This window comes from Myxocyprinus asiaticus, chromosome 2 (assembly GCF_019703515.2).
Source record: "Myxocyprinus asiaticus isolate MX2 ecotype Aquarium Trade chromosome 2, UBuf_Myxa_2, whole genome shotgun sequence".
Taxonomy (NCBI): Eukaryota; Metazoa; Chordata; class Actinopteri; order Cypriniformes; family Catostomidae; genus Myxocyprinus; species Myxocyprinus asiaticus.
In genome coordinates this window covers 25,787,369-25,801,332 of record NC_059345.1, presented here as the reverse complement: position 1 = coordinate 25,801,332, position 13,964 = coordinate 25,787,369, and the positions used below count along the sequence as shown (strand labels likewise).

The 13,964-nt window shown below is 39.0% G+C and overlaps 1 protein-coding gene across 5 annotated transcripts in view; it reads left to right on the top strand.

The window, feature by feature from the left end:
• LOC127454525 (dysferlin-like) overlaps positions 1–4,689 on the top strand; it is a 130,970-nt gene extending 126,281 nt beyond the window's left edge. For all 5 annotated transcript variants that reach the window (XM_051721844.1, XM_051721837.1, XM_051721842.1 and 2 more), the window contains 3 exons: positions 1,549–1,658; positions 1,831–1,978; positions 2,795–4,689. In XM_051721844.1, the coding sequence (XP_051577804.1) occupies positions 1,549–1,658; positions 1,831–1,978; positions 2,795–2,869 (333 nt within the window). In that variant the 3' untranslated portion in view covers positions 2,870–4,689. The remainder of the gene's footprint in view (positions 1–1,548; positions 1,659–1,830; positions 1,979–2,794) is intronic.
• The last annotated feature ends 9,275 nt before the right edge of the window (positions 4,690–13,964 follow it).

The following is a 13,964-nucleotide window of genomic DNA, read 5'->3' as shown; positions in this document are numbered from 1 at the left end:
AAAATTCTCTCATCATTTACTCACCCTCTTGCCATCACAGGTGTATATGACTTCCTTTCTTGAGCAGAACACATTTGAAGAAAAAAAGAAAAATATCTCACCTCAGTAGGTCCTTATAATGCAAGTGGAAGGTAACACAATTTTTGATGCTCCAAAAAGCACAGACAATCAGCATTAACATTATCCATACGACTGGCTAAATGAATTTCTTATAAAGTGATATGATCACTTTTGGTGCGAAAAAGATCAATATTTAAGTACTTTTTAACTATAAATAATTGCTTCCGATAAGCACCAATATGCGTGTTCACGAGAGGGCTGAGGTCACGCAGTCTCTTGTGTGACGTATTGGCACTGGTATGTTCAAGCGAGAAGTGATACATGCGCGACACACCCGGAAGAGCAGCGCTGTTTACAACTAGGAGTAAGAGGAACGCTGTACAGACCGAACACCATAAACAAATTTATGCAAATTTAAGCAAAGTTGTCAGAAGAATGAGATACAAGTTTTTGCACAGCCATATTTATTTGAACCTGAGTACTCTGACCAGGAGCACAGGGAGATGGAGGAGGCTGGACCCAAAGCAGCACAACAACACGCCTCAGACAGAGAGCTCAAGAGACATGGTGGTGCACATGTAGGCAATGCCAGGCAATGCCAACAGAGGTAGAGAGCGTCTGCTGCAACGAATGGAACATTGCCATGCCATCACTGGAAATACCGCGTAAACTCAGCCCTCTCATGAACGCACATACTGCTGCTTACCGGATGCCATGATTTATAATCAAAATGTACTTAAATATTGATCTTTTTCACACCAAAAGCGAATGTGTTCTGCTGAAGAAAGGAAGTCATATATATCTGGTATGGCATGAAGATGAGTAAATGATGAGAGAATTTCCAGTTTTGGGTGAAAATTCTCTCTTTAACCGACCAGGTGTAAACAGTGATGTGTCTCGCCTGACCACATGTGATCGTATCACCCGAGACGCATTTTAATACCAGGTGTAAACAGGGTATAAGTGAAACACTCTTTATGTTTAATTTACTGATTTATATGTGTGCGCCAGTGGCGGCCTGAGCTGTTCAGAAGTGGGGAAGCACATTGTTTTTGGTATTTGCAATGTTGCTCCCAAAAGCTGCTCAAACTACTACTCATACAGTAATCAATTCTTAACTCAATTTCTTAACGAAAATAATTAACCAAGTCATAAACTGCAACAAAATAGGCAAATATCCTGTTATGAAAGCTTAAATAAATGTGTTACACCAGACTGCATATAAGAAGGGGCTTCCAGGTGGGACAAAAATAAAATGATTGAAAGTCATTGATTTGAATGGTACAGAAATCTGTCATAGACTCCCATTGAAGTGTGTCTGTGTCTGTGTCTGTGTCTGTGTCTGTGTCTGTGTCTGTGTGTGTGTGTGTGTGTGTATGTGTGTGTGTGTGTGAGAGAGAGAGAGAGAGAGAGAGAGAGAGAGAGCTGTCATGAATCACACAGAACAGAATAAAACTGTTATAATGTGTCTCTCTTCTTGTTACCTAGGGGAAAGTGGAAATGTCCCTTGAAATCACCTCTGAGCAGGAGCAGGATGAGAGGCCAGCAGGGCTCGGCAGGGATGAGCCAAACATGAATCCCCATCTAGAGGACCCACAGTAAGTCCGGCAGATCCAATTGCAGGCATTTCTCTCACCAAATAAACAAACATTCTCCAGTAGTAGTACTCTATTGCTCATCAGAACAAGGTGGGAATTAGATAATTTAAGGTTGTCAATTGGCCAAAATCAGTTGTCTTATTTCTCTCTCTCTCTCTCTCTCTCTCTTTAGGCGTCCTGAGACCTCATTCCTATGGTTTTCATCTCCGTATAAGACATTTAGATTCATTGTGTGGAGAAGGTTTAAGTGGCTTATTCTGGGCCTCTTTATTCTCTTTTTCATTATACTCTTCCTTGGAGTCTTTCTCTATGCCTTCCCTGTAAGTATGTGTGTGTGTCTATTGCATGAGTTCATGGCAGTAATTGTGCTGATAAAAGAAGAGGATTAAAGTGTAAATGGGTGTTTCTTTGACCATGATGTGTTCAGGAATGTGGCATGCATTATTCAGTATTGCAGATGGGATAAAAACAGACACACACATACACACATAGGCATGCAAAAGCACATACGTGCATACATACACACATGATACTCAAATGGTAGACTGAGAGATGGAAATATCCTTGAATGCATGCAGAATAGAATAGAATAGAATTTATTGCCACACAATTGGAGAAAATTGTTGTAGGTACAGGTATGCATCATACATTGTACAGTTATTTGCTTGGTGTATATAACATACAATGTGTAAAAAATATAGGATCAACAAAACCATGCAGATCATACACACAGTGTGCAATTATTTGGGACCATGGGTAACACTTTACAATAAGTTTGTATTTGTTAAAGCAATAGTTAACATGAACTAACAATGAACAATACTTTTACAGCATTTATTAATCTTGGTTAATGTTAATTTTAACATAAACCAAAGATTTTTTACATTAAAAGTTGTATATATTACTGTTACATTAGTTAATGCAATATGAACTAACATGAACAATTGACCAAAATTAATAAATGCTGTAAAAACAATATTCAATGTTAGTTCATACATAATTTATTGAAAAAAAGATACTACAGACCATGAGTATTAAAGTACAATAAAAGATTTTCATTCAGTTCTATATAGCACATACAGCATTAGTCAAATGCATGTGCTATGTAAATCTCTATATTATTATATTTTCTACAGAACTATGCTGCTATGAAGATGGTTGGACCCTTCAGTGGAGTGGGAAAGGGAAATGGAGAGCCCAGTACCAACTGAACAAAAACCCAATCCACACATCATGTGAAGCCAACTGGACTGATATACATAATATACTGTATATGCAGAGACATCTATGGCCTATCTCATGCATATTTACTTGTGGCTTACGAGCCAAGACAAAGCCAAAGATAGTCAAAGTTTACGTGAAGCATTGGTGTGTGTGCCTTTATGTGTGTGTTTGCTTGTTATAGAACTATATGCATGAATGTTGCATCACAAATGTGTGTTTATACATATATTACATGCCAAGCTCCCTGCCCTGTATATGACCTGGCCCTTAACTCTCTCTGACTCCCACTAACACTTTCATCTCTCTGTCTGTTTAATCCTGTTTCATGTCTCCTGTAAAAACTCTGCGCTTTCTTCACAGCCAGATGCTCCTTTCTTCTTCCTTCATGCAGAGAGAGGGAGACAGCACCACCTCCCATCCATTCGTTCCTCTCCTTTCTTTCTCCTTTCAACAGTGTTGGCTCTTTAGGTTAAACCCTGGATTTGTACTGTTAGGCTGTATGGTCCGAGACAGGCTGGTTATTAGCTGAGCCCCTCAGTCAGCAGGCCCACCTCTCTGATTAATATCACATTCTGTTATTTTGCCTTAGAGAAATCCTCACTAAATGGATTTGAGGTCAACTGTGGGTTGGCAGTGTGTGTGTGTGTGTGTGTGTGGATAGTTGGATGTGAAAGACAACAAGAGATAAAAGGGTTGTTATTTGTGTAAATCTTATGCTCATGCACGTGTGCCTTTTTGCATTTGACTCTGTAAAGTATGAAAATGAGCAGATGCATCTGGAAAATGGGGCAAGATGTCTAAACGTGCCTGTAAAAGTACTATTACATGGTAAAATACATAAATTGCCTGTTTTCTCCTTGTGACCAGGTCATGAGCTCCTCTCCTACCTAGTTCAGTGAAGGTAAACTGTATTGTAGGCTATTGTAGTGTCAGTTAGTTCAAATGGATTCTCAATCTGTTGTGTAATGCATGCTCACATTACAGAGTGCCACATTAATCTGATAGATAGCATCATACTATCTTCTCTCTGAACAATAAAAGTCAAGAGATTTAGGTTTAATCCAACCAAATCTGCAGTATTTCCAATTTCCATGTTGTTTAAAAATGAGGGTAAAAGTAGAGAAGTAGGGCTTTGAACTTTCCATAAAGGTAACTGACCTGCAATGAAGAGGCTGCATTCCTATATGTTGAAAAAAAAAAAAAAAAAATAAAAATAAGTTTGAGGTTAGGTTTTGTTAATATTATGTTTAGTAATAATTTCTGCACATCTATGCATGGATCCACCATATTGCTAACATGTCATCATTGATCACTGAAATAAGGGTGTCAACAACTTCCAGAATCTCTTGCCAAATCTTATGTATGTATGATGTATTATTAAATTAGCGCAATTAAATTAAATTAGCACAAACAAAAATCTTCTTTTGACAATGCTGAGCATCTATGAAAAGTTTATTGTCATAGATTTACAAAGGCCCTCAATATGACAATCAAGACTGGTTATTTCTGTGTAAATGAACATATTCTTTAACATGGCAATGAACTATGAATGATCTTTTGGAAGTCTTTACTGTAATGCTGCATTGTTTGATCTAATTGCCTTAAAGCTTCTGCTATTATTTCAAATTAATTCACTGTGTTAAATCTGTATCTCCTCATGAGCACTGTATAATGTGATATGGACAAATATATACCTATATATTCCATTCTTTAATTTTTTTTAAATAATTTGTGTCTAACATTTTAGCCAAAAATCTGTTGTTTTAAAGGTTTTTTTTTTTTGCGAATTAAATACATTCTAAAGTTATGATGCTTCATGAGACCCTAGCTCATTGCACACGGCAAGCGCAAGTGTCTAGTTCATTTTCAATGAGAGGCAGGCGGAAAGTGGCAAATCGCAGGCGGTGCCTGTAATGGTGCTTGTACACCCAAAATCCTCTTCGCAGGCTCTGCGAGTGGCAGCTGTGTCAGACTTAACCACAGACATCATAGAAATGCTAATTTACAGCCAATCATACTAAAGTGTACTGAGCTCATTTTAGACTACTGAAAACATGGAAGAGAAGATAATATTATGTGATGAAAGTTACCAAGTTATATGATGCCTCAAAAATCTCATACAGAGATATTAAAGAAGCCAGGGCTTGGGAGCTTGTGAGTGCATGAGTTGGTTTGCCAGGTAAAAATAAAGTGCAAAATGTCTTAGTATTAAGTATCTTAGTTCTATTGAAATGATAAACAATAACAAATTATTGTGTTTTGTTAAATGCTATGCAATATATGCATCAGGTTCTCTTGTAAGCAGATCAAAGACAGACACAACTATAACTAATAACTACTATTAACTGATTTGATTTCACAACTATATGAACTAGGGCACTTCTACATACATGAAGTGAGGTAAAATAGGTGCAGAATTTTTCAGACATTGCAAGTTGTATTGCAAATGGAATTGTAACCATGGCAAAGGCTGCCCCTGAAACCGCGAGGCGAGTACCGCCTTGACCGAACAAAACGCTTGCACTACGAGCGAATGCGGCAGACGCACAACACTTTTACAGCTTTCCGTGTTCCATGTGTAACAGCCTTTTGACAGCTCTGGTTCCAACCTCACCCCCTCTCTGACTGCTGGCACTTCACATAAAATTACTTTCAAATAAAAGCAGACATATAATTGTGTGAATTGTGATCCTGTTATTGTATGAAAGGAAAGACTCAGAGAAAGAGAAAAAACAAAATGAATAGGCAGTCCAACGAAGACCTCTTGCACATTAGAAAACGTTAGGGCCTCATAGGACCTAAACCACCTTATGTGCAGATTTAACCTTTTAAAGCCAAGCCACAATACACTGGTCAGAGTATTTGACTTGAGAGCCAATTAGATTCACTCCAGTGCCTAGCCAGGGATCAATGGAGCCAAAGGTTACTTTAACAAAAGAAGCAACATGTTCTTCCATTCTTACAGTACCAGCTGTTCTGTGAGAGAGTGATATTACAAAAAAAAAAAATCTATTTTTGATACTACAATATGTCAGTTACATTGTTGTAACATTGCTAATACAATGTAATAAGCTTACTTTTCTTTTTGCATGGGATTTTCTTAACTGGGTCTCGTTAACTCTGTCTTAACTGTGTAGGGAGGAAATGTTAAATGTTATAACGCTGTAAATCTGGCAGTGTTAATCTTACATTCTCTCATTCATTGTAACCTGGTTACAATATAGAGAAATTGTCATATTATAGTACCCAGTGCACAATGGAAGAGTATGGGAAATGAGAATAGAAATGAGAAGCTTGCAATTTTTAAAAGCACTTACATGAATTCTTCTGTAAAATTAATGCATTATTTGAGCTGTAAAGTTGTTTAAATCATTGTTTTAATGGCATTTTAGGGTTTTGCAGTTTACAGTGTGTTGTTTTCATGACACAGATGTTGTAAAATTAGATGTAACTTTACACAGCAAATGTAGTCAACAACTGTATCACACTAAAATCATGTTAACATGCATGTTGTTTATGTCTTGTGGCTATATTTAGTTAACTCCAAAACTAACTAAAAAAAAAGATTTTTTTCTCTGATTCATTTCAGTTTTAGTTTAGTTTTAGTTTTGGGCAAAGTATTTTAATTATGATCCAAACACACATAATCTGACATTATACCTTTGAAGAAAACTTAAGATGTCTTCTACCTTAGTCAAAAGCAAAAATGAAGAAAATCTTAATACTGAGAAGTAGAACCTTTGAAGACCCTCTTTTGACCAAATCCCAGAGGAAAAATTATTCTCTAGAAAATATTTACAAAGTATTTAGAATTATTTTTTTTAAATATTTTTAACACTTTTACATCATAAATCATTATGTAACATTTACAAACATTACACCTCAAATTTCTGTTATTTTCTTTACCATTGCTTTTCACACCAAAGGTCATGAAATGAGCTCTGCCACACATCCCAATGTAAAAATCATCAAATTAAAACCTCAAACCTCAAAAGGGATTTTACCCAAAAATGTATTTGCTCACCTTCATGCCATCCCAGATGTGTTTGACTTTCTTTCTTCTGCTGAACACAAGCAAAGATATTATAGAAATATCTCAGCTCTGTAGGACCATACAAGACAATATGGTCAAACGAGACAATAGGGTCCAAAGCTTTGAAGCTTTAAAAAGCACATAAAGGTAACAAAGTAATCCTTAAGTTGTTTAATTCATGTCTTCTGAAGAAATCTAATCGGGTTTGGGTGAGAACAGACCAAAATTTAACTCCTTTTTCACTATAAATCTTGCTATTGTAGTCTACAGGAAAGATCGCCAATGAGACTGCTGATGTCAAAATTTACATTAAAAAAGGATGTTACCTTTCTGTGCTTTTTGTAGCTTCAAGGTTTTGTACCATGATGACTTGTATTGTATGGAACTACAGAGCTGAGGTATTCTCTAAAAATCTTCATTTGTTTTCAACAGACGAAAGAAAGTCATACATATCTGGGATGGCATGAGGGTGAGTAAATAATGAGAAAATTTAAATTTTTGGGTGAACTATTCCTTTACTTGTTTACTTCACAAAGATTAGTTAAGAAATTATTTATAATCATCTAAGGAAATTCATATGGATACAATGGGGATCAAGTTTAAATGTCCTTTGTTACTTTACCCATATTCACCCTATGTTATACAATTTGCAACATTTACAATCCAAATTAAACATGATAATACAAATTGATAGAGGTAACAACAAGACTGCCATGAGAAAGGTAATGATGTTAGACATTTTTAAATTATACCAGTAAATACTTCTGCTTTGGCAGCCATGAAAAATACAAAAACTAAAATAACTAAAATAAAAATAAAAACTAACTAAACTAAAACTGAGAAAACTAAAACTAACAGACAAATTGCGAAAACTAACGGAAACTAAAACTAATTTGGAATGACAGATTGAAATAAAATAGAAACAAAAACTAAATTCAAAATTCAAAATGATAATAACACTAGATCATACATGGATTTCATAAATGAGGCCCCAACCCTGCAGTTGATGTACTGTACAATTGCTTTAAACTGGCTCATTGGCACGTCAGACTTCAGTGAACAGGAGTAGGACATGTTTTGTTTCTACTAGGGGAAAAAACATACTTTTTTTACATAAAAAAACCTCAAACTGTATTTTTCAATATGTCAAAATTTACCCAGTCTCGTACGGGTATTAAATTGTCCCACAGTTTTATGTAAAGAAAGTAGCATTACATTTATGTCAACCTTACGTGACAAATACGTTTTATTTAAAAAGAAAAACATTATTCAAATATGTTTTCTGTTCAGTGACCTATATGCACAAACTTGTGAAGTCAGCAAAATGTTGACTGTAACTTTGTTTCAACATTCTTCAAGTTTTCCTTAATTGCTACCTTCTCTTGATGTTTCTCTCCTTTTCTTTCTATGTTTCTACACTTTGCACAGTGTAGATAACAGGCGCATGAATGTCAAGCTTGGCTTGCGTGTGGTATTTCACTCTTGGTGAACTTCCTGTGCTCCCTGACCGCTGTCCGTATTCTGCATGGTTGGGAGGCAGGAGCCAGACCCTTGTCACCACCTGCTTTTCTCTAATTTTTAAGGGGGAAATATCAAGTGTCACCAGCTGAGGAGTTCCTATAAATTAGACCCCTGATGCAACCAGGAAATGTTTCTTAAATTGATGCTAATAACAATAATATATGAAAATCAACCATATTTATAACAGTCCTTTAAAGGGGTCATGAACTGAGAAATCAAAATTTCCTTGATCTTTTGACATATAAGAAGTCATTGTACTATAAAAACATCCTGTAAGTTTCAGAACTCAAAACTTTCTCATTAGTCTAAAATCAGCTTATATGGAAGCCAATCTGCCAAAATGACAGGATGTGGAATGTGCCACTTTATTAAGTAATAGTGTGGCTAAACACCGCCTCCGCAGAAGAAGATCAATGCCTGCTTCTACATCACTGCCTGTTTAGCCCCGTGCACCGATTCATGCATGTAGTAGGTAAATAACGAGAGAGGCAAACGCAGATCTATGCAGAAACCAAATGATAAAGATGGCTCTGAAGACAACAAGATGCTGTGCATTGCCAGGTTGTGGAAAAACACAGTCTTTGCATTGCCTTCCTTCTGATCACAACATTAGGAAAGAGTGGATGAACTTTATTTTTAGTGAAGTTCCAGACCGCGTCAGTAAGAACTTGGTCCTTCTTTCACTTCATTTTACCGCGGATTCGTTTACAAACAAGGCACAATTTGATGCAGGATTTTCAGAAAGATTGAAACTAAAAAACGATGCTGTGCCGACTATATTGGATCCGACAGTAATGTCGCGCCATACAAGTGTGAGTAACTGTTTTTATCACGTGGTCACTATTGCTTTGTCTGTTATTACAGATCGTTTGATATGCACTGAGTATTTATGCATTTTTAACCTTAATCACAGCAGCATCCATCTATGAAGGATGTAGGCTGTCAAACATACATGCAGAAGTTTACATCGGTGGGCACACAGCTGTCCTTTGGAACTTTGGGACCTAATCATAGAAGCAAAGGTTTTTTAAATATGCAAAACTGTTAGCCAATCATACCAGTGGGCGTTTACTTCCGAGTCTACAATCTGCCACGCCTATTCAAACGGTGTGTTATGATGAGGGGGATCAAAACAGGACAGAAAATAGCCTATTACTTCTAAATTATGATGTTTTTTCTTGATAACATTATAAGTGGACCTCAGAGAACAGTACAAAATAAAAAAGGCAGTTCATGACCCCTTTAAAGGAATAGTTCAACCAAAATCAAACATGCTGTCATAATTTTCTTACCCTCATGTCATTCCAAACCTGTATGACTTAAAGCGATGGTTTTAAAAGGATGAACTGCCATTTTCAAACTAAACTGATTAAATAAGTAAAACTAAAACATCTCATTTTGTGTTCCACGTGACAAAGAAAGTCATACTAGTTTGGAACAACACAAGGGTGAGTAAATGATGACAGAATTTACATGTTGGTGTGAACTATTCCATTAAGTAAAAGTGCTTTGCCAATTTGTTTTTGTTTTTTGACCTTTGTTTTATTATGTATGAGGCAAAGAAGCGAGATTTGTTCTCCACATGGAAAAAGATCATTGGGGTCAACAGTGTGAACTTACTTGTAATGTTTCTTGAGTGAGAACATGGAAAATCCAGACAGTCAACATCAAAAAGCCTTTCCTATAAAACCACATCTGCATTGACTGCTCTGACTTTGCCAACTCTTTTAGAGAATTGCAAGATTGCCCCCAGCCGCTATCTCATTTCAGTAGACCAATACTGTGCAGACAGAATTAATAGATTAATAACCCCAAAACCATGGGAACATCATGGGTGCTTTGAGAAATGGATGATTTTGGACACAAGTTCTCATTAATTATCCATCTTTGGATTTGCATTTGTTGCATGTTTATTCTCTACCTTTATGGCAGCTAACTGCATAATAGTCTTGCTAAGTGGCCTCTTAAAGCACTTTTTGCAAGAATATACATATGTATTATCTCATTTTACACTTAATTATCAACAGAATAAACAAGGTGGAATTTTGAACAGGGAAATGGAAAAAGCTATATAATTTTACAAGCTGAGCAATCACAAAATTTTTGATGTGTTGAGTCACTTTTGTTTTTCTTGAGCTTACTTTGATAATGGCTGAGCTTTAGCATATTTGTTTTGTCTGAAACCTTCTTGCTGAATATTGAAATATATGTTAAAACTTTCAAAAAGTTAAATCAAATATAATATTTAAAATGTAACGCCTTTTCTGGCTATTACGTGTTTATTATTGTTTCATTTAATAACTATTGGTGACAATCCAATCCAGAGCAAAAGCCATCAATACAATACCGGGTGGCCTTACCATGCCCTCTCAACCTTCCACATTCTTGAGAATGCTAACCACAACTTAGATTGTTTTAATGGAGCAGTGTGCATGATTGTTTGCACTCTTCATACATTCTGCAAGCAGCAGGGTGGTACTAACATGTGATAACCTACAGAGTGTTTCTTAGAGAAGGGTCTGGCTCACAGCTTATGCTATGAGCCCAGATCCCTGGGTTTGCCACCATGACAATAAAGGTTCTTGCTACAGGTCTCCCTAGTTCTCATCCACATAACACAGCCTGATCTTCAAACAGGCTATTAGCTGTACCTACCACAGAGCCTGACAGTAAGCAACAGAGAACATGAAGAGAAAAAATATGAGAAGGAGAGGAAAACTGCTGAGAAATCATGGCTATATACAGTCACCAAGGTCTGTGCAAGCTGAGGAATGCAAGGGATGCGGATTTAGACATTAAAATTAAGCATTTGTGGCTAAAGTTTAGAAAGGCTGAAGACAGACAGAATGGGCAGAGGGTGTTGAACGACAACAGGAAAGATGAGCTCGGATTAGTCCTCACATAACCTTTAGGGATGGAAGACAAGTGTGTGTCTTGCAGCCACTCAGTTGTTTTCTGGCTGCATTTCAAATGTACAGGCATCAGTCTTACATTATGATGCCTGGGAACCAAACTCAACACAGACAGCCTTTCCTTTCATTGCAGCAAGAGGAAGCATTAAAGGTCAGCTTACAGGAAGTGCAAAATGCCCTTTTCTTTGAAGCAGCAGTGTGGGAGTCTGAGCTGTTCTCTTCAAGCATCTACTCCTTTGGGTCATCTTCTCCTCAATCCAGGAATCCAGCCAGAACAATGCATCCCTTTGTTGTGGAAAATTGCATTGTTATCCCCAGTGGTATTTGGTTTTACCACTTCATTTTACCCATGCTTCAGATGCACCCACAACTCTTTTGTTTCCAGCAAAACAGGATGCTAAATAATATTTTGCATCAGTATGACGTTCTCATTTACGAAGGCAGCCAATTAAAGTGGTAAAGCCCCCATTACATGTACAGACTTTAAAATTTGCCATTTTTATTTATCTCAGCAGCTGAGGAAACATTCATAAACAACATTCTGGTGGTTTCCAATCAGCTGGGAGGAAGATTGTGTGAATATACTGTATGCCATTTCCATGTTGCATTTCTACACACAAACATGACTTCTCGCATTCAACCCACTTCTTTGCCTTACACAGGAAATCTGTTTTTAATATTTAAAAATATAACATATTGTTTAAAAACATAAAAAAAAAAAAAAAAAAAAAAAGAGTGGAGTGGAGATGATGAGTTTAATGTATCACACCTGATAATTTGTTATAGGCTGTTCCCCTTCTGTCACTCACTCAACGTTGTGTCGATGTAGTGACACTAGGGGTCGCCCTTGGGAGCCCCAAACACCTCTGATCTTTGAGAAAAGGCCAATGGGAATTGGCGAGTGGAATTTGCATGCCACTCCCCTGGACATACAGGTATAAAAGGAGATGGCTTGCAACCACTCATTCAGATTTTTTCTTCGGAGCCAAGCGGTTGTGTTCAGTGAGCTGAATTACTCTGCCGATCCATTCACCTCTATATAGAGTGAAGCTGTTGGATTTACAGCGCATTACAGCGGTTTCTCCCCCTCTTGCACCAGCGTTGTGCAGAGAATGCCCCTGGGCGCTTCAGCAGTTAAAAGAGTATATTCTTTCCTCATAAAGAGTATATTTTCTACTAAAAGAGTGGCACTTACGAAAGCATCTTTTTCAAGATGCCTTTTCATTTGCGTATTATTCCTGGTTGCAGTCGCTATCTCTCTGCTTCTGACGGCCACGATCGCTGTCTCACGTGTTTGGGTGCTTCCCAGCAGGCCAGCCCCGGCGTGGAAGCAGACACCACCCATCTCACGGCCGGCCGCCAAGAACCCAAGGAAGGCTTTGAAGCGCCCCTGAGATGGGCAGCCCAGGAAGTCAGAGACCTGCTACGCAAGAGCTGGTAAGAGCACCACTCCTTCCTATGCGATTCAGTTCACCAGGCGCCCGCCCAAGTACAACGGCATCCGCTTCACTTCGGTGAAAGGCGAGAACACTGCTGCCTTGCACGCGGATATCGCGTCCCTTCTATTGAAGGACGCGATAGAGCCTGTTCCTCCAGCCGAGATGAGGAAGGGGTTTTACAGCCCCTACTTCATCATACCCAGAAAAGGCGGTGGGTTGCGGCCAATCTTGGACCTGCGAGTTCTGAACCGGGCCTTGCACAGACTCCCGCAAAAACACATTTTGGTGAGCGTCCGGCATCAAGATTGGTTCGTGGCGGTAGACCTGAAGGACGCGTACTTCCACGTCTCGGTTCTACCTCGACACAGACCCTTCCTGCGGTTTGCTTTCGCAGGCCGGGCGTACCGGTACAAGATCCTCCCCTTCGGTCTGTCCCTGTCACCTCGCGCCTTCACGAAGGTCTCAGAGGCAGCCCTTGCCCCGTTAAGGGAAGTGGGTGTTCGTTTCCTCAACTATCTCGACGACTGGCTGATTCTAGCTCACTCGCGGGACTTTTTGTGTGTGCACAGGGACCTGGTGCTCAGGCACCTCAGCCAGTTGGGGCTTCAGGTCAACTGGGAAAAGAGCAAGCTCTCCCCGGTTCAGAGCATTTCTTTTCTCGGCATGGAATTAGACTCAGTCTCGATGGCATGCCTCACGAGCGAGCACGCACAGTCGGTTCTGAACTGTCTGAGAGCGTTCAGGCGGAAAACGTCGGTCCCACTGAAATTATTTCAGAGGCTCCTGGGGCATATGGCATCCTCAGCAGCAGTCACACCGCTCGGGTTAATGCATATTAGACCACTTCAGCACTGGCTTCAGACTCGAATCCCGAGATAGGCATGGCGCCACGGCGCACGCCGCGTGCTCGTCACGCCGGTCTGCTGCCATCCATTTAGACCTTGGACTGACCTGCCGTTTCTATGGGCAGGGGTTCCCCTAGAGCAGGTCTCCAGGCATGTCATGGTTACGACAGATGCCTCCAAGCATGGCTGGGGCACAGCCGCCGGTCCTTGGACTGGTCCGCGACTGCGTTGGCACATCAACTGCCTCGAGTTGCTGGCAGTATTGCTCGCCCTGTGGAGGCTTTTACCGTTGATCCAGGGCAAGCACGTGTTGGTCCGGACGGACAACACCC